General features: G+C 40.5%; 2 protein-coding genes across 4 annotated transcripts; one reads left to right on the top strand and one right to left on the bottom strand.

Moving 5' to 3' along the window:
• Window positions 1–4,647: 4,647 nt before the first annotated feature.
• Window positions 4,648–18,009, bottom strand: sept10 (septin 10). 3 transcript variants are annotated; one of them, XM_036540847.1, is made up of 10 exons: window positions 17,666–18,009; window positions 15,307–15,424; window positions 14,703–14,898; window positions 13,810–13,996; window positions 9,859–10,020; window positions 9,562–9,658; window positions 9,086–9,254; window positions 6,753–6,885; window positions 6,356–6,540; window positions 4,648–5,102 (listed from the first exon to the last, which is right to left on the bottom strand). In XM_036540847.1, the coding sequence occupies exons 1-10, from the start codon at window positions 17,693–17,695 to the stop codon at window positions 5,087–5,089; spliced, it is 1,293 nt and encodes a 430-aa protein (XP_036396740.1). In that variant the 5' UTR covers window positions 17,696–18,009; the 3' UTR covers window positions 4,648–5,086. The 3 variants fall into 3 exon arrangements, with proteins under 3 accessions (XP_036396740.1, XP_036396741.1, XP_036396742.1); XM_036540848.1 differs by having other exon boundaries at window positions 15,307–15,421; XM_036540849.1 differs by lacking the exon at window positions 4,648–5,102 and having other exon boundaries at window positions 6,352–6,540.
• Window positions 18,010–18,277: 268 nt separating this feature from the next.
• Window positions 18,278–20,790, top strand: sowahca (sosondowah ankyrin repeat domain family Ca). Its single transcript, XM_036540924.1, has one exon. The coding sequence runs from the start codon at window positions 18,489–18,491 to the stop codon at window positions 20,499–20,501; it is 2,013 nt and encodes a 670-aa protein (XP_036396817.1). The 5' UTR covers window positions 18,278–18,488; the 3' UTR covers window positions 20,502–20,790.
• The last annotated feature ends 279 nt before the right edge of the window (window positions 20,791–21,069 follow it).

The following is a 21,069-nucleotide window of genomic DNA, read 5'->3' as shown; positions in this document are numbered from 1 at the left end:
TCATGTATCCAAAATTTCTTTTCTCTGTTTTCTTAGTTAGACAATTTATAATGTTTATGATTTTTATCTCTCAAGGAACTTGCAACAATGCCTCACCTGGGATGAAATCCAGTAGTCCTCAGGTGCAGAGACACCACTGCTCACTGTTAACCCAGCATGTGACTGTCTCTCGTTACCTCTATCAGTAAATGCAAAGCAGGATAATGAGGCCGGTCATTTAAACACCACAACCTCCAGCCTGGATGACAGGATGACAGGTATGGTTTTCAGGTATGAACTCATACAGTAAATGAATTATTGAGACAATTTTGGTAATAAGCTGAAAAGAATCCCTGCCTTTTTCCAGCTCATACCACAGAGAATCTGACAATATGTCTGTCTGAGAATACTGGTGAAAGGTTTTGTGCTCCCAGAACAGTGGAATTACAGAGGCGGTGAGTGGAAGTAACCAATGCTATGGTTCATTCCACACTTTTTTTTTTGTGATGGTTTTTAGTGGTCTCATTGGTGCTCATCCCTGTGCAATGTCACTCTGACTTTTGAGTGATGGAGATGACTGTGTAAGAACAGTTGTAACATGGTATGTTATGTGTACAGTTTCAAAAATACCTTTCTAAAACAGCAGAGAAAATCCTTTACAATCTAAGGTTTTAAGATCCAGACATTACTGTGCCTCAATGTAAACTGACAACCGTGAACAAACATGTGAATTTATACCTTCGTCAAGCTTATTTGATGCAGTAATGAAAATGCACCAATTTGGGAAAAGGGTGAAAAACTGTCAAAACACTGTGCACTTAAAACAATTATCTTTGTCTGGATGGCAGTGAGAAGCACTCTGATCTTTCCTGCCTGACTTCAAAGGAGAGCAAGCTCATTGATTCTGCTGCAGGAAAGAGGGGGGGGGGGCGAATCATACACGCTGAAATGCTCAAACATCTCAATTGCCTTAAATCACGTTACCGCAAATCTACTGAGAAAGCCGGTTTTACAGTGCCGGATTTAAATGCAGGGACAACTGCCACACAGGTGATACCATCTTGCCTCAGTGCGCTGATTTAGTTTGCTGTCCTAATTCCGTTTTCCGTTGAATAAATACATTTAGAACAACGGTGTTGGGTGCATGCTAAGCATATTTTTTCGGGAATGAAAACAAAATGGAGTTAATGCTGAATGTAAAAATGATAAATTAACATAAATGAACAGAATTTTTTATTTTCTAACACGGTACAAACTTAAAAGCCCCTGACAATGGTTTTATGATCTTATATACAGTATATAAAATGAAATTTTAACTTCCGGCTGCATTTGTTAAGAACACAGCATTGTAAGTTACTTGTTAAATTACTTTAAACAATAACAGCAATCATAAAATGTGAAAGTTATTATCGAGCAATTGGAGTGGGGTCTTTCTCCTTATTGGCTCAGTCATTCCTTCTCTGACCTGTTGCCCTGGTAACCACTGCTTCAAATAGCCTTTTTTTGTTGGACTGCAAATCCATGTTTCCCTGTCAGAACCATGTGAAACTTTTGTGGAATTTGACAAAGACTGAGAGCTGTTAAAATGTGTTGGAAACTCCTGTGAATAATGAGGACATTTTTCCCCTTGTTTATATGACAGCTTTCAACAGGCTCTCACTCATTGTACGGGTCAGCTCTTCATCAGAGAGACCTGGTGTATAAACATTGTTTATTTGATCCTGTGAATATGATTGAGAATTGAGGCACTAATACTGCCAATGATAAAAATGCCTTCATTAACTTGGTTCTTAGTTATTGGTGTCCTCCTAATTAAAAAATCACACCATTAATGTGTTTTGCCAGAGAGCCTACATCGGATTAATGAATGAATTGAATGGATGACTTCCTAAGAACACCTTTTTAACGAACATTTTATTTCATTGATTCTGCCACGAATCAAAACTGTTAAGGAAAGAACAGTGCTGACAGGATCCCATGTTGTACAGTGGCCATGTCCAAGACCTTTGGTTAGAATGTAATGAGAAATAGTGCATCAAGAGAAAAGCTGGGGTAAGTCTGCTTTGCTTAGGCTGGTGGGTCACCTGCTCTACCAAACAAGGTGTTCTAAATGTTCAGCTGTCAGGTCAGAAAGCCCAATTTGTAAGACTTATGGACTCTATTTCTTCTCCATTAAAAATTGATGCAAAGGGTAATTTTGTTTCTGTGCACTCGGAAGTCTCTGCTCTTCCTCACATTCATTCCTCAGGTAGAAACCAATTTGATGGTAATGCTCTCCACCTTCAGAATGACATATGAACAGAGAATTCAAACGATGAAGGCAAGGATTGTAGATCTTAATAAAAATTGTTTTATGGCGAGCGGGGATGAAATAGCATTGCTGTCGCGCAAGAAAAATGCATGTGGGTCATTTTCTGAGGAAGAGGAACCTGTACGATTAGCTCCCCCTAGTGTTTTGTTATGTAATTTTTGGAACTTGCTTTAGTCTGTCACTGCTATCACATACCAAACTGGTTCTCCATTTCTGTCATTACTTATTAATGTGTGAATTCATTTTTCATTTATTTCTCAAGGCTAAGAATTCTGGTTTTCTTGTCATGACAATGTTGTAGAAACCTGGCTTCTGCATCCTTTTTAAAATAATAGGCACGTTGCAGGAAAGTCTTTCATTTTCTCCTTAGATGTTGAAAGAGAATGTTTTCTCTAATCTATCATACATTAACAGATATATTAGATACAAGTTCATTTTAACATGCAGTAAAGGTAATAATATGTAGCATTCAGAAGGCTGCAGAATGAGCATGTATAATGCATAATAATTCTTGTTTGAAGAATCGCTTCACTCAACTTGTAATGCCACACTTCACTTCCATCACAAGGTGAGGCTGAAAGACATTCAAAGCTGAGGATAGGTCAATAAATAATATTGATGTATGTCTGAGGTGAATCTAGGTGTTTATGTATGCAGTGCATCAGAGGGGAAAGTGCATGCCCCACTTCTCATCAAGAGGATGATGTGTTCAAACATCTGATCAGCACCGACATTAGGGAGACAGGACCAGGTTTTATACATTAGTAATGAATGACCCTTACACATTCTAGAGATGTGGAGCTGGTCTATAAAATCTGAAATTTGCTCAGGTATATTCCACACAGCTGCCTCCTTCACTCCCAGCTGCTCTGTACCACCTGCAAATTAAACATGGGTAACACAGTGTATGACATACATAAATTAAGAAGACACAAAAACTTCAAATACAGAATGTTATTCCTTTACAACATTTGATAAACACACACAAATATCGTACCAGTTATCCTTGTACTTTGGCTGTAGGTATAGAAAATGGCAAACAGACATGCTGTTTCATTTCATTAGTTAATCATTCTCTGCACTTCCATCAAGACAGTAAAAAAGATCCTTCATATGCAGTAGACACAGTCATTTCTTGAGAAATGCAAAAGTTTATTTTTTAGTAATAAAACACCCATATCCATCATTAACATTGCTTACTTAAATACATGACTTTATGTAAGTACAAAAACAAGTGGAATGTGGTGACTCTTTGGTGAATTACTGGAGTCTGCACAAAAGCAATCCTTCAGAGACAGAGACAGACTTGTGGCCAACAGTGGTGTGAATGTGATCATCTGTTACCACCACACAATACACTCAACAGAAACTCTCCCTTTTAGTTTGAGCTGCCCTGTAAATGCCCTTAAATTCAGATGCAGTATGGCACACACACACTCTTCAAAGCATGTGAGGAGAAATTTACATGAGGTTCTGTGTCAAAATGTGCATAGTTCATAAAATAAACAGCATTTTTAATTATTGCTCTTGATAGAGTTGGTAAACACTGGCATGAGATTAGATGTTTATTGTACGATTATTGAACTTGAAAATTAAAAAGATAAATATGTGCTCATAAGAAATTACAGGTGAAATCAGGGGACCTCAAGATTAATCTGCTGTGATGATGTGCTTAGGTTCCCTCAAGCTAAGTTGTATGTAATTGAGCACCAGAGTCTGCATGTCTATTAAGGCAGCTCAGTTCATACTGATGCTAAATACAAACGCCTTTATTTAAACACTGATAATGGGGTGTTCCCTAGTAAAAAAAAAATAACACTGACTAAGTCTTAAAACAAATAGTTCCATGATATTCCTTAAGGAAATGTCCAAAAACATGCTAAACTACACTAATAGCTATAAATGTCTATATGGACATCCAACACCTTGGATTCGTGTCTGAAACATACAGGCTTTTTGCAGTTGGTTTCTTGTCTCAGACAGACACATTGACAAACAATGTGAAAGCAGATGTATGATTTGAAAGGATACATTGTCATGTTACTCTTTGAATGTCTGTTTCTCAAACAGTAGAGTGCATTACAAACTGAGAAAGAGATGATAGTCATTTCAACAGTAACAAGTTTTCAAAAGCATGAATTCATGCTGCTTTACAAAGTAGATTTAAATTTTGTTTGACTCTCACACTCGTTAAAGTTGTCTTATTGATTTTAGTACATCAACAATTTAGGAAAATCCAAATATAAACATCTAAATTTACACTCAACCTAATGGAAACAGCTGTAATTCAACTAAAAATATATTCTGATATACTCTGTCATACAAGTGATGAATTCAAAACACAGATAAGATGTGGGGCTTGTTCATCACACGGTTCCATTTTTGAAAACCTGTTTCAGTGATTGATCTGAAGTGATTGTTTTTAGTGCTCCAAGATAAATCTGCTTCCATATTATAATGAACTCAAAGCTAGTGACAGAAGTAATTCTCACAAAAAAGAGTAACATGAAAATACTGGCACTGGAGGAGTGAACAAAATAAAAAAGCCAAAAAAGGAATATATCCACAGCATGACAACAAAAACTACATGTATCAGTCAAGATTTAGGATGTAGACAGCACTAAGCACTATAGCTACACTTCTGTTCTTCTGTGCCGGAAGTCACTCTGGGTAAGAGTGTCTGCTAAATGATTTTAATGTAATATTTAAATAACACTGAGGGAGGAAGCATAAAAGGATGCTGGTGTGTATGTCACCTATTACAGGGTTAGCGCTCATTGTGTCCATCCCATTTCTTCACATGAACCCGGAGCTAAAAGAGAACAGAAAACATAGGTCTTACAGCATTCAAAAGATATTAGACCTCTCCTCACGTCCATCACAGCCTCCGTGGTTTCAGGGTCCCATGAACAATTCTTTTCTCAGAAGAATTTGAATGATTAACACTCTGATATTTTCTGCTTAAAGACAATGCGAAGCTGTTGCTTTTCCCCCTTCTAAATGCAGACAACTTTAAACCAGCAGGTTTTAATGCTTGAAATTGTGGTCCAGAGGGTGTTATTTAGGGGATTCTGGTCAGGTCTCAGTTCATTATTCCTTCACCCAAGTTTATAAATGGGAGTGAAGTCAGTGCTCTTAGTTTAGCTGTGAATGGAGCAGCTGACTAAATGGTGCCTAGCCTACCTTTGAGGAATAAATTATACCACAGTCAGGGTAATTAATAACTGCCACCTCTTATAATGAGCTAAACACTCATGATCATTCTAGATAAGATCTGCAAACCCCCATCATAGGTATCTCAATCATTAGCTGGCTTGAATGTGTCTCTCTTACAAATTTAATGTCCTCAAATGAGGCCTGGCATGAAAAAATCAGATCAGTACTGCCACGCTTGTATGCTACATACACAGCACACTCCAGAAAGAGTCAGAATCACACTCATGTAGCTGTGAAACATCTCCTGTTAGAGCTCCACACTACCACTGTCTAACATATATTCTACAAACCCTAAACTGCTACAAAAAGAGGAACAGTCACTGGTATGGCTTTCCTTTTAGCATGTGTAAAATCTCCTTTAAGGTTTGCAGGTGCTTAATCAGCTCTTCCTCAAGCTATAACATATTTGACTGCAGCTGAATTTGTACTATATTATCATTACTATTATGCCAACAGACTGTGAGATGCAGCTGAATATCTTCACTGATGTCAGATGTCTTGGTCATGGTTTATGGAGCAACTTGAGCAAGATTAATGATTAATTATTAAATGAGGCAATAATGTGTCTACATATTATGTGTTGGAAAAAATGCATAGTCAGAAATGTTCAATATATTCACATTATACAGTGCCTTCTATATTTATTCATATCCTTGTCTAAAAACAAATGTACATCTTATCTTTTTCTGCTTTTCCATGTTAATCTCTGCATTTATACAATTTATACTGTACCCTGTATTATTACTATTGCAATTGATTATGGTGTTCTCTCATGAAAATGATGGTAAACAGTGGTAATCAGTGATTTAAAAAGCAAGTGTTAGACTGAAGCAACATTCAGGCACTCACTTTTTGCGATCTTTATCCTTTTTGATGTTGGCATTAGTGTTAAAAGACTGAGCCTGGAGGAGCTCGGTGGCAGCCTTCTTCTTGTTAAATGTGTTTATCTCATCTTCCAGAATCTTCCTCTTCTCATCCAGTTTGCTTTTCTCCTCTTGGTGCAGCCTTTTCAGCTGTTCAAACTTGGCCTGCAACTGGGTACCAGAGCAAGGTGTCACTGCACTTCCACTGCTGACCACAAGGTAGCAGCAGATACTCTTGGAAAAAAATCAGACAACATACACCACCTCCTGCCAAACAGTGCACACATCACTAACATTGTATTAAAACTTAAGTTCGTGACCTGCAAACGGACAGCTGCATCCCTTGGAATAATACAGTCCAGCAGTGTCCAAGAGTAATCTACCTCTCTTTCAGCTTCCTTCAACTCCGTCTCCTTCTCCTTCACCCTCTGGACAAACATCTGCCTCATCTCCTCCTCCCTCTTCTGTAGCTCCCCCAGGAACTCCTGCCGCTTCGCCTCGTAGGTCTGCTGCAGGCTGGGGACATACAGACAGTCCTGACTCACTGCTAACCACTGAGAGGCATACCTCACCGATTAACAACGCCAGGCACAAATCCACTGACCTCGGCTTAAAATGGAAGCATGAAACAACACACACCCATACACACGCTCACGCACAGACACACACCCGAACACCACCCAAAGGGTTGGATTTCATCCCTGCTGTGAAGGCTGAAGGCTGAAGGCTGTTTCAGAAGTGATTCAGCAGGATAGGGTGTAAATTCTGGAAGGACTCATCACCACTGCGGGGTGCCACTTTTTGATCTGTGAGGAGAGCCGCATTAGGCACAGGGCTTCAGGCCCAATGAAAACATGCCCACTTGAGGGTGTTGCCTCAGAGGTTCAAGGTTACTGCCTGTTTAAGCTAATCTGCTGTTTGTAGAAGTTTGCCATGTGGAAAGACTCAGGACATTCCAAGTCAGTCACAAGCTGCACTGAGTCACACCTTCGACCAGCACACTTACAACACCATGATAACACCTTTCACTGATTGAGCAAGGTTAAACCACAGTAAAACACAGTTATGTAAAATTATTTTGTGACCATTCAGAGGTAATAAAAGTTTCATGCATACTCCAGAATGAATTTCATATTCATTTCATGGAATTTTATCATTTTAACATGAAAGCTCATTGGTCTAAGACAGCCACCTCCATATTCTTAGAAAGATCATATTAACCTTGCAAAAAATACTGATTTGTTACAGAGTCAGATCTAAGGGATAGAGTCACTCCTCACTCCCTAGAGTAGGGAAATGTGGTGGGCTGATGCTTCATAAGTAGAAGCATAGAAACCAATGGGAAGTACCATTGGAAGAGAGAGGCGATTTACTTCACTTCATCTGCATGCCAAACAAAGTTGAAGGTCAGCATGCAATCAGAGTTATTTGGAGATTGCGTGCCTCGCCTTCTTTTGCATCTAAGGACAGGGGCAAGGACAGAATCCCTGCTGTATGGACAGCCAACACATCAAATGAGAAAAACTGCAATATTATTTTTAATCAAGGGAGGAACTTGGGGGGTTTTCCTCTGGGAATGTTACCCGGGGGCTACTAGAAGTTATTTAACAAAGAAATCCCACTCAATAGTTTAACACGGCCTGAGGCACAGGCTCCAAGAAGTGGAATATTGAGTGGTAATCTCTGCACTGGGGTTTTCTTTTAAGGCTGAAAGGTTGGGTTCGGGGGGGGGGCGCGTTATGGAGTTGTTTTGAAAAGCTAGCAAACATCTCAAGAATGCCTGGCCATATGGGGGTTAAGTAAACAGTTCACATGGCTCTGGGTCTGTACTGGTGGTGAGGTTTAAGTCAGCCAGGACCAGTGAAAGGGAATTACGTAAAAGCCTTTGTGGCGTTCTTCACGTGTTATGTAAGAGGGGGAAAGCTTTCGAGAGTCAATTTGTTTCATTCTAACCATTCAGGCCCCAAATTAAATATTCAACAGCTTTTGTGGGAACTGTTATGTTTTATAAGCCAGTTTACTTTCATCCCTGAGCGGAACTTAAAATCGTTGTGTGGCACTGCAATATAGAGTATACATCCTACTTATCACAAACTGGACTAAAAAAGTGTCTTGTACAACACAGAAGCCTTAAACAGAGGACGATTGGAAACAAACCGTTGGCCAAACACAATTTGTCCTCTAAAATTCAAGACTTTAACTTCAAGGGAAATAACTTGGGTATCAGCTCTGAAATTGGTGATTATTTCCTAAAATCAACATAGGAAACCCTAATCTTTCACTTCCTTCTTGGTGGCTGGGCTTTGCAATTCAAGCAGAAAAGGCATCAAGGAGAAACTTGCCTAGAATCAACATATAAGTCAAATGAAAACCTGAAAAACAAATTTGAGCTTTTAATTTTCCAGTCTTTGAAGACTGTAACCATAAGCCACAGAATATGAGCAAAAATTATATCAATTACTGACTGTGTTTTAGTTGCATGGTTGTCTGAGTAACATTACTATGTGTGAGGAAGAGGAGTGTTTACAAGGCAAGTCAACTGTAATACTGATATGTGTAAAGGAGAGTATTCGCATGGTGACCCAACATTAAAGCTACTGCGTGAAGGGAATTTTTTTATGTAGCTACCCACCTCCAATACTGCTCTTTGTAAAGTGGATGAATTTTACATACCCACCCTACAGCGCGGTAGTAGTGTTATAGTGGTTTACAGTACCTCACTGGCTTGCTCTCAGGGTCCGTGTCCTTGAAGCCCATCTCCTCCAGCTTGCAGCGGCGGTACAGCTCGTAGTGACGAGTGTGTGTCTGCTCACGCAGGTCCTCCATGTTTACACAGATCAGCATCTCTCTCAGCTTCACAAAGTCGCAGTGATTCTCATTCTCCACTGGCAATGACACCACAACCAGATTTACAAATCCAACAGCCTCTCCCTCAGCTTCACAAAGTTGAAATGACTCTCATACCCTTGTGTGGTTTTATTTCCAAGCATTAAATAAATGGATTGTACACTTTCTTAACTGTAAAGGTACCTTAGGTAGGAAGATACTAATGTTGAAAGGTTATAGGTTGAATAAGGTTGATTAAGTAAGGTTAGGGAGTCATTGTGTAACACAGTAAGTAATAGGGTAGAAGGTGGGGAGAGTAACTAAGGAAATGAATGAGACAAGATAGTTGAATACGAAAAGTCCTACCTTGGACCACACCCCAAGGATACTGTCGTGCTTTCACCATTTTATTACCAATCTTTACTTCCTCTGTGCTGCCCACCACAGCAAAGGGGAGGTGGCCCTGGAAAGGACAAAGGACTCATGAAGGTGGGCCAAAGCTCTCAGCTGCTAGACAGGGAAAGCCAGTCATCTTTGCCTAGCGTCATATTGCAGCTCTTCTACAACAAAATGACTGCCAAAAATAGGACAGATCCTTCTGCCTTTTTAAAAAGGGAGAGTAAGAGGTGGTCTTTTGTGGTTCTCAGCTAAAGCAGGACTCACGTTCATGGCGGTGTTGATTGTGGCGACTGTTTCATCGTCGAGGGGAAACTGGTAGATCTGGACACCGTTGCTGACCAGTTCACTCATGATTTTGATCTTAAACTTATGAAGCTCACTCTTCGAGATTGTGTCTGCCTTGGCAATGACTGGAATAATGTTGACCTTTAAAAAACAAAGGATAGAACACATCCACCTTATACAGCAGAACAGTGATGTGCTTTATAAAGGTTAGCATTTCCCTGGAAATGCAGTAAGCAATTTGATGCATTAGTTCAACTTCAGTTCATAAATAACCAGACAGCTACTGTCATGACTATGTAAACCCACCTCCTTCAAACCTTAATTGTCTTTATACATTTTCTGTCTGTTTCACTGACATCACTACTCTGAACCACAGCACCTCCATCAGCCTATTTGGAATTTCTAAATCTTGGATCGTGCAAGTGCTTCTCCAACCAACACAACAGAACACGAAAAAAAAAACTTCTTTGCTGCACTCTTTATACACAGCACAGGAAGTTCGTGAGAACAAATGCATACTGACTGCTCTTTCCACAAAAAGGGAAAAAAAGCCTCTTTATCTATGGGTCCTATTGGATAATCGCATCACATACACCAGGGAGTCAAGGAGGTACAGTAGTTAAGGCATTAGGATTGAAACCAGATGACAGGGCTACTGTAACTAACTGCTTAGGTAACAGCTGGAGGATGTCAAAGCTTAAAGATGGATAAGACATACAGTCACAGCCCCTGGGTTGTGTGGTAACAGCATTATATCTTTTTTGTCTCATTTGTCTTGAGTTCATTTCTAGAGAGATTCCCTGAAGGAAACACTCACACTGACAAACAAGCTCCTCTGGCCAGCAAAACCACACAACAGCTTGACCACAGGAAATCAAATGGCTCCAGCTTTTATTTTAGGGCCATAAAGCCCATGGTTTCAGTTACTCTGAGGTAGACCAACGAGTTGAGCAAGCCAGCACACACCCTTAAGTACATAGCAACAAAACAGCACTTTCTATTAAAAACATTTTACCAGAAGAAATCAGTGCAACATACTGAATACTGAATTTTTACTCCATTAAATTTTAATGCATGGCTGTCACCCTCTCATACAACAAAGCATTATAAATGGCTATTACAGTAAATGAACAAAAAAACACTATAATTAATTTAAATTAATCAAGTAAAAAATGAAATGACATCAACAAACAGTAATATTTACAAGGATAGGAGAAGGGAAAACTTATTCTTGCTGAACAGTGTGTTGGATACTGTGTAAGGCTAAGTTGCGGTTCTGGAGTCGCATCCACAAGAGGCTGGCCCCAGCCGGCCACCAGGCCATACTGACATATTGCTGTTCAAGGGATTACGACAATAGGATTAACTGATTACTTCACAGTGCTAAGATGTTCAGTCATGCACTTTGGTGTTTATTCCTTAGTGAAAACTCCAACTGCAAGTGTACAAATAGACAATCCATCGCTGTGTTCATTTCTGCACTCATTCCTAACGAACAGGACGAGTGCCCACAATGGTGTGGCAGTGATGCAGAATGGTTAAGGCAGCGGGCTTGCAGCCAAAAGGTTGCTGATGATTTGATTCCCCAATGGGCTGTTGTGCCCTTGAGCAAGGTTGAATTCTATTGATTTTGTACAATAAATATCCAGCTGTATGAAAGGGTAGTACTACACTTACAAATGAGGTATCTATCTTAATCTAATTTAAGCTCAAAGAACAAACAAATTTCAAGGAATTTTACTAACACACTGAGCTGCTGCGTTACGATATCATTCTTTAAGCATGTCCAAATAATGTAAATAAAATAAATACAGGAAAAATGAGTCAAACTTAAATTTACTGGAAAGATATATTACATGACCTTTCCAGACACATCTTTCCATGGAAGATGTTTCTGTTGTAACGTAATGAAAATATATTCTCATCATGAAAATGTGTCTGTTTTTAAAGACTGCATTCCTTTGAACTTGTATAGACTCCTAAAATTATAAACTAAACTGAACACAACAGAAAACAAGGAAAAAAATGTCTTATTAAAGTCTCTATGCTAGCTTTCACACCATCCCAATCACACTCTTGAACACAGTCCCAGCCCATGTAAATTTCTACTGATTGGTCTCCCCTCAGCAACAAACACAGCTTTAATACAGATATTGCAACACAGTTTTAAGTTGCTATTGAAAGGAAGCAGATACAACAGATATTGAAAGAATTATCCTTGCCCAATGACCTGTGAAACATAAAACTAAGGCTGTGACCCAGACGTCACAACACAGGTTGCACAAGGTTGAGACTGTGTGAGCTCACTGCCGATCAAACCTGTTCCGTCCTGTCAAGTTGAGCTTCCTGGCATGCAAATGCCATTCTGACACAGGGCAAATGGTGTGAAAACCAATCTTTTCAAACTGAATTCCACGTTATCAAGCATCTACACTTCACTAGAAAGTGTGCCAACTCTGCAATCCCAGAAACCCTATTTATAGGCAGAACTCTCAAGAAGTGAGTAATAATGTGAATAAAGACCAGAATACAACCACTATAGGCTGCACTTGCCTTCTAAGCCTGCACTGTGATCGCTTCCCACTGGACACTGGACACCACAGGATCTGCACATTTTGTGACACAGATCATGCATTGGTCACAGTGACACAGGGGTCATGGGTTTAAATACCAGGCACTTCTGTTGTAGCCTTGAGCAAGATACAAGATAAACCCAGCCACACAAATGGGAAAGAATGCTTCAGTTTGTGCCAGATGTAAACTGTGAACACATCTATCTAGCCAAATGGAGACCTGCTAAGCAAGTACATAATCAGAATAGGCCAGAGACAGAGCACTCCTTCTTCATGAATCATATTTAATGGGCTTCATATGCCTTTCTGAAATGTGCTGCTAACTGTAGTTTCCTTGAGTGCAGACTCAGGGGTCCTGTTGAGAAATCAATAGAGCTGATCTGCTGACCTCATTCCATAAGAGTCATATCTCATTTCCATGATGCACACGGTACAGACCTCCTGTCACAAGAACTGGTGGCAGTCTTAGGTTAATTTTTTCCTGAACAAAGAATGTAGGAATCTAAGAGGGCTACAAAATCCCAGAATGCTTTTCTTCTACAGGTAAGCCAAGCAGAGATTTGCCTATGTAACTACATTCATTGAGTGTTTGAGAAAGTACCAAAAGGTCATAATACTATAAACTGTGTGTGGTGTCTTTTTGACTTTCTCCCATAGCTATAAGCCTGGAAAAACACGACTCAACTAGACCAGCAGAGAATTTTTTTTTGTCGGTTGCTAGTAATAACGGGCACAATTTACACCCACACTTGGGTACTTGCATATTTCAAGTGATGTCACTGCCCTTAAGTACCCCATTTGCCTTGATCCCAGCGAAGTAGCACTAGATAGGTTACAGTGTCATAAATGTCACGGTTTGTTCCTGCTTTGCAGGGCCGCCTGACAGTGGAGACACGTGAGAGCTAAGATATTATCTCAATTTCACAGTATGGCATGCTAGGGAAAACACTGCACATAACCACACTGACTAATACCTCCTGGAACAGACTTTTTAGAACAGATTTGAAAAATCACTGAAAAAAACATTAGACTCAGCCCATACATGCCACTGCACCGTAAACATTCACAGTGACATCTGGGGCTTAATCCTTTTCTGTCCTAGAATTTCAGAATGTTTAAAGATAAACACAACCTAGATTTTCAGAGATGACTGCATTATGCTCTCTGACCATGCAGTGACCATGTAATCATCTTTCTACAGACCACAAAGGCTGTCTGAGTTCAAAATGCAGTAAAAGGGAAAACTAAAACATGGGAAACCAGTCAGTTCCCCTAGACCTTCTACAACACTATAACAGACCAAGCACACTGGACAGATGTTAACAGATATACAGACTACTGAAACCCTAGTACTAACCTTGCTGTCCAGCTTCTTCATGGTGACCAGGTCCAGAGACTTGAGAGAGTGTCCAGAAGGTGCAATGAAGTAGAGGCAGGCATGGATGCGGGAATCGTGGTAGTTGTGCAGAGAGCGCTTGATCTTCAGCTCCTCCTGCAGGTAGGACTCAAACTGGGTGTCGATGTAGTCCACTACGTGCTGGTAGCTGCACAGGAGGACAAGACAGAGCTGCTCAGAGAGGGAGATGGTTGTCAGGAGTGATCACCTGACACTGAGTTTTGTTGTATTTAATAGCACACACTTTTATAGCACTCACCTATCTTACATAATATATTTATAAAGCAGAATATTTCTCTTGAGAACAACAGCAATATTAAGCCACACTGCTGCATCATGGTAAAACATTGTTGCGTTCACATGGGCCAACATCTTTGCCTGAATAATCTCTAAAGTCGCCAGTGTTTTCTTTACGTGAACTGGTGTGTGTGTGTATACATTTGTATGTGGCATATGTAGGTAGAGGCTACGATTATGGGAGAAGCTAGAAGTACTACACGTGTGCAGATTAATCTGTTTTACTACCCTGTTGTTGTACTACTCATCTGTGTTCCTGTGCTGACCAGACAAAAGGAACCTTCAATAAAGGCGTACCTTATCCAAATATAAGTATGCCTGAAGTCAAGTGATTTGGACGCTCAGCTGGAACAAACAACAGTAGGCACCTCCAGAACAAGGACAGCCACACAGCCATTATACACATATAATCATGACTGTGTAGGGTGACTACCCCATAGCCATCATACACAAAGTGCTTTACTACAATATCAACAGCGCAAAAATATTAACTAGATCTCAGATTTCAAGAAAACCTTGCAAGCAAAACATCAGATGAAAGGGTGGTGGGCGCTTGCCTTTCCTGCTTGTTCATCTGGTCGCCGAAGCCTACGGTGTTGACGATGGTCAGTTTGAGCCGTACGTTGCTCTCCTGTAGGTCGTACGTCTGAGCCCGCAGCTTCACCTTGGGTTCAAAGTGGGACGATTCAAAGTTCTCAAAGTTGGTGTTGAAAAGCGTATCCATCAGGGTGGACTTGCCAATTCCTGTTTCACCTGGAAAGACATGTGCATCCACACTGTATGACTTAAAAATGGAGGAATGTGTAGTGTACACATTAAAAGTTTCTTCACTTGAAGCTGCCTGTTTCTATGCTTAAGTTAGCATCTGAAACCCATTAACCATAAATGGAAAAAAGGAAATATCTACTCTCCCTAGTTACTCAGGACAGGGAGTGGTGCAGATTGTGGGGAAAAAAAAGAATTACATCACTTTCATAACATTCCCCGATGAAATTAATTCAATGCCTAGCAGTGAAAGTGTCTTCCAAGTTTTAAAACTGACTTTACAGATATTTAAAAGCAATAAAAGACACTACAGGAGGTCAATTTAAATGATGGGAAAACAAAGTTTGTTTCAATTTAGATGTTTCCTGTATTTAGACACCATTCCCTTGCTCTTACCAATACAAAGAATGTTGAAACAGAAGCCTTGGCATGTAGATTTGTTGACCAGTTGATCTGGCAGGCTGTCAAAACCGACATGACCAGAAAGGGAGAGAGGACGTGCATTTTTGTCCTGCTGGACAGAGACATAAAAGGCTCATTTTATTCACAATTAGAGACAATGTCTTAGTCCTTTACATAACCAGAACAGCATCTACTTTTAATTGGAAGTTTACATAATAGTGGTGCATAGGATCCAAATGATCATTGGATCACTGGTCAAAGTTGTCAAAGTTCTGTACTCTCCACTCAACCTTAAGGCCATGCCTTCGTCTTTGACTGACACAACTTTCAGTTTTGGTACAATTTAAAAGCCCATGCACAGGTGTGTATTTCGTTTCACAATCAACTTCTGAAAACTAGGGCACTTTTTCACCTTTCTCTTCAACTTATAAAAACACACACACAATGATTTTCATGCTGCACCTGTTATCTGTTGATGTACAGGAACTGAATTATCCATTCATGTCTGGTAAGCTTATATTGCCAAAAACTGAAAAAATTATTAGTTGTTGTAAATTTAATTTCACTTGAGTATAATGTCCTGTTAGATTGCAGTGAAAAGGAGGATTTTTTCACCTTTACGGTTTGCCCATTTGCAATAGCACTGCCCAGACAACATACAGAGAAAACAACAAGCACACCTGATCACATTCTCAAATATACACATCATTCAACAAAGTATGGTTCTTATTGTTTAGAGACTTAGTTAAAAAAAAACTTCTAGTTGTCAACTATTCATTTCACACACTGGAATTTGTGACCACCTACCCATTCTTTTGTCTACTGTTGGCACGACAGCCAGTGGCAAAATTAACACGGCTACAATTTCTGACCCATGACACACCTGCTGTAAATTTCTTTCAGAAGCACACTGTGAGGTTTCTGGGTCAAATTTAGAATACAGCCAATGGTTTGTAATGCACAGCATGAGAACTGCAAAGCCTTCCAAAACCTTTGATAACTTGTGTGGAAGCAGAGCAGAACTTTTTTAGATTCCAAGCCTAGGCAAACTGGCTACAATATAAAATGGCATTTTAGAAATATTATAAATTTTCCACAATAAGCATGAGAACAAGGGTAGAAAAAATTCATGACTCTTCCACATTCCATATACTGCTTTATTTTACAGGATAAGCCATATAATGGATAGTTATGATGACTGGAACCAAAATGTACCAAAGGATGTTTGGCACAATATGAAATTACGTACATATACTGGGCTACAACTAGGCTACAACATGTCAAATTTAAAATTTGGCAATCTTAGGGTGGGGTGAGACATCCAAAATCAGCTGTGTCCACCTGTATTTCTAACATCAATGGTCACTCCGTTTCACAATTTTCACTATGGATATTTTTCCTACAGGAAAACACTTGTGGACATTTTCCAATAAATCTAAGGTTCTGAAATAAAAAAAACAACCATTTTAATTGATTTCCTAAATATTATAATTTTATAGATTCTGAGCATAACGCAGGACTAAAGCAAAGATATAGATTTGGTGGAGGGACTGAAAGGATCAAAGAAATGGTTGCCATTGAGAATAATCAGGAAACATATGATTGCAACGGTGCAACTGTTTCTACACGTAGGCATTCACTTTTTTGCGCAGCTAGTTAATCTACTGCGTATTGTCCACGCAAAGAAAAGTCCTGGAACATCCTACGCGCGAGCTGGCCAAGAATTTGAATTGCTGTCTAGTGTTCTTGGAAGCCATGACACTAGCACGAGTAAGACTGCCAGATAGCTCTTCTGTCTGTGAAAGGTTATATACAGTTAGCACGAAGTTCCACACTATTTACTGTTGTTTAAATTTAAGTGCAAAGAAAAATACAGCATAGTGATACTGCATAACTCCCTGTCTCTCTCGTGTGCAAAGCTGTAAAGTCATGACAGAACTATCTCGCTCGTTCATTAGTAGCTACTGTAGCTGGCAAGATAGCTTGCTTCTACTTTATCATATAGAATAAAAATGACCAGTCTTGATGACGTCTTCCAGTCCATGAGAACCAACATATTTTCTAATGCTAGTTATTCCATCTCAGAGCAATCCTGCCTAATGTACAACAAAGTTGCAAAGGTAGCTGTTAGGTTTACAAACCTAGCACATAAACGACTAGCTGCTGGTTTCCCCTTTGAGCAATCTAGTTGTCCCCATTTTACAAATCTACCGACTAACTGCTGCTGCAGGACACTCCCAAAAACAGATTCTAGACCCAACAGTCTGCGGGTAGCTAGTCTAACAAAGTTTAGCTATCCTTCCTTTCAAACAATAACCATGCACTGACTTTGAAAAGCAAAGAAAGCACCTACCAGTTGCCGAGCAACATCAGATGAAGCCATAATTTTAAACAAAAAGTGTATATTACAGAGGGTTATCTGAATTTCAAAAAACGGGATGTAAAAAATGCCCCTATTTTTCCAAACAGTATCAGACAGAGGAGTTCGGCTGGATCGCCCGCTGTAAGAATGTGAGGTTTCCCATTTCTTGTCGACAGACTGGTCAGAAGTGACAGAAGTCTACAAGAGCTACACTTACAATCGATATTAAAATTTAAAAATCTATCCTTAAATAATCCTAAACTATTTTAAATCTTACAATGTCTACACTACGATTTGAATGTGTGTTGTGGAGTCCAATGATAATATACATTGGTTAAAACTACCCCCACTATCTGAATGGTATGTACCATTCTTGGAGCCGTTCCGGCAGTGTAAAGGGATGGATTTGAACCCGCTGCCATTTAGGCTCTACAACGGACGTCAATTCCTATTCAGTTTAACCTAGTATAGAGCCGGAATGGCGCATAAAACGTCATGGTCCCAATACCGTCTGGATTTCCGACAGGATTGGTTGCTAGGAGGCGGGGATTGTTGTTTTGTTACTGCTGCGACTCCTACCTTGACACACTGGCACTCCACTTGGTAAAGCAGAATATTGCTGCTCCTTCAACCTCAGTCTGGACGTGATGAGGACACGCCGATTATCAGTGGTAAAGTACCGTTATTAGCTAACTAGCTAGCTACTCATGATAAGCGGTCAATATCACAGAGATAGAGTTTTAACATTTATGAGCTGTGAAATTTAAAACGTTAACGCCTGCTAGCTACTTGAATAGCGGTCCTCCGAAATCCAATGGCGACCGAATGCACCCAAGAAGCGGTATTACAGTTTCTAACGGAGAGAGGAGGGAGGGTGAAGAACGTGGAATTAATTGACCATTTCAAATTAATTTTGCCGAGCGATCCTGGGAAAAAGGCGCTGGTTAAAGAGAAGTTCAAAGGGTACGTAGACAATGTGGCCTTTGTGAAACTGGAAAATGGGGTGAAATTCGTATGCTTGAAGAAGAAATACAGGGGTTCTGTAAGGCGCATTGGTGAGAAAGGGGATGGAGAATGCAATGGCAACGGAATCACTGCGGGGAATACTTCTTTTCTGGAGCAGAGTGAAGGCGCTATTATCAACAATGCACTGAATGATAAAAATAATTGCTTCGGAGATCCATTGCGGTCAACAAACGTACATGAAGAAAATTCCAATTATCGCACCACAGGCTTAACTATGTCGACATCCTTTGATGGAGACGAGCGCCGTATGGAGACTGTTGCAAGCGATGATGCAAAACAAGAAATATTACCTGGGTCAGGTTACAGAACTGACAAACGGAAAGGAGTGGAAGCGCCGTCCGACACTTGTGCAAGTATTTTGGAAGGTACAAGTTCGGTATCGACTAAAAAATCTGCAGTTCCCATAGTCTGTGTTTCTCGTGAGAATAGTTTGGAAATGGGAAATACAAACAGCTGCAGCTCCGTGAAGGCGTCCACGGGTGAGAATGAAAAAACAAATACGCCCGAAATTTGTATACCGCAGATTGCAGTGATTGAGGCGTCTCCTTTGCCCACGGAGGCCGACGGGACAGTGTTCAACCTTCCTGGGGAAGGAGCTTTCAAGGAGCAGCATAGCAAGACGTCTAAACAGATCAATCCATCCTCGAATCAAACGAGTTTTAAAAGTGAACTTCAGCACGGAACACCTACGGAGGGAGTGGCAATCGAATCCAAGCCTAAAGCGAGCGAAGATGATATTGAGGGCGCACTTGCCAAAGGCGCACCGCTGGCACAGCTCATAAATAGGCGACGAGTCTCCAGAGGGTCGCAGCGCAGCTTGCTGTCCAGTAATCCGTCAGAGGACGGGGCAGACGAAGGGCAGTTGGACTCCGCCAGCATATCGGGCAGTGACAGTAACACGCCGAAAAGCAGTCGGAAAAATTTTATCGAGCTGATGATGAATAGCTCGCCCCAGGTCCGGCGAAGCATGGTGCATAGAAACTCTACTTACCTGTCGGCCAGGCACAGAGATAGAGATTCCGTAAAGAGCGACAGCGACTCGGCCTCCCTCGTCTCTTCTACCACGGACGAAGACGGCGGATCAGTCACGCTGGACCCTCTCGAGCACGAGTGGATGATGTGTGCTTCTGACGGGCAGTGGGAAAGCCTCCACCGGTTACTTACGTGCGAACCGAACCTAGTCATGAAAAAGGATTTCGTCACCGGTTTCACCTGCTTGCACTGGGCAGCTAAGCAGGGCAAGCAAGAGCTGTTAGCCCTCTTGGTCAACTTTGCCAAGCAGCACGCCGTGCCAGTCAACATAAATGCCCGCTCCAGTGCTGGCTACACCCCCTTACACCTGGCTGCCATGCACAATCACATCGAGGTGGTGAAGCTGCTGGTGGGCGCTTACGATGCAGACGTGGAGGCCAGAGACTATAGCGGGAAGAAAGCTGCTCAGTACCTGACTAACAGTGTGGCCGAAGATATACGGGACATTGTCGGGGCGGAGGCCGACCCTTACGCTGCAAATCTGGAAAGTGGAGCCGGGCGTTGGAGGTTGTCAAAAGTCCTTCCCTCCAATCTGATGCCACTGAAACTGTTGAATCACCCGGAGGAGGATGCCTGTGATGGTGGTGGTTTAGTGAAATCTATGTCCGTCTACAGAAAGTCTTCCATGAGCAAAATGAAACCGAGGCTGCATAAAATCCGATTCAGGACACAGATCATTCACAGCACTTCATTCAGAGAGACAGAGGAGGGGGACAGACCTTTGAAGAGTCCTGTAAAATCAAGACCAATTTCAAACCTTTTCGGATGAGACTGTGAAATAGGTGCAAATCCAGGAAAAACCACACAGTAATATAAGTTATGTTTTTTTTGCAAAGATGGTGATAAGGTGAACAAAAACGCCATATGTCTTTGTCTTTACTGATATACTTACTGTGTTAATATCAGGGCTATAAGCAGCTAGTCCATTAAAGGAACTTTAATTTGGAAAGCAAGTATAAATTCAGTATAATCTGTTTTGTGAATATAGTGTAATGTGCAAATTGATGTTTTATTGTAGTAAATTGCACATTGGTATGGAATCAAACAGAACTGTTCTCTAGTAGGCCTATAGGGAAAATGGTACTAATGAAAAATATTAACTGAATAGACACCTAAGAATAATACTGAAACAAAGCTGCCTAATTTACTAGCATTGAATCTACATCCAAAGTGTATTGCTGGTTTGCTTTAATATTGCTAAAAGGAGGTAGCTATGTTTGTATAATGAATTGATAGTTTTTGTTCAGATATGGTTAATCACAATGTGATTGTGCCAGCAACATTAATCTTTGGTTTTTAAAATTACATGAACAGACAGATATGTCTGGTAGTGATGC

The sequence above is a fragment of the Megalops cyprinoides genome, chromosome 11, assembly GCF_013368585.1.
Source record: "Megalops cyprinoides isolate fMegCyp1 chromosome 11, fMegCyp1.pri, whole genome shotgun sequence".
NCBI lineage: Eukaryota > Metazoa > Chordata > Actinopteri > Elopiformes > Megalopidae > Megalops > Megalops cyprinoides.
This window is presented reverse-complemented; position numbering and strand designations above follow the sequence as displayed.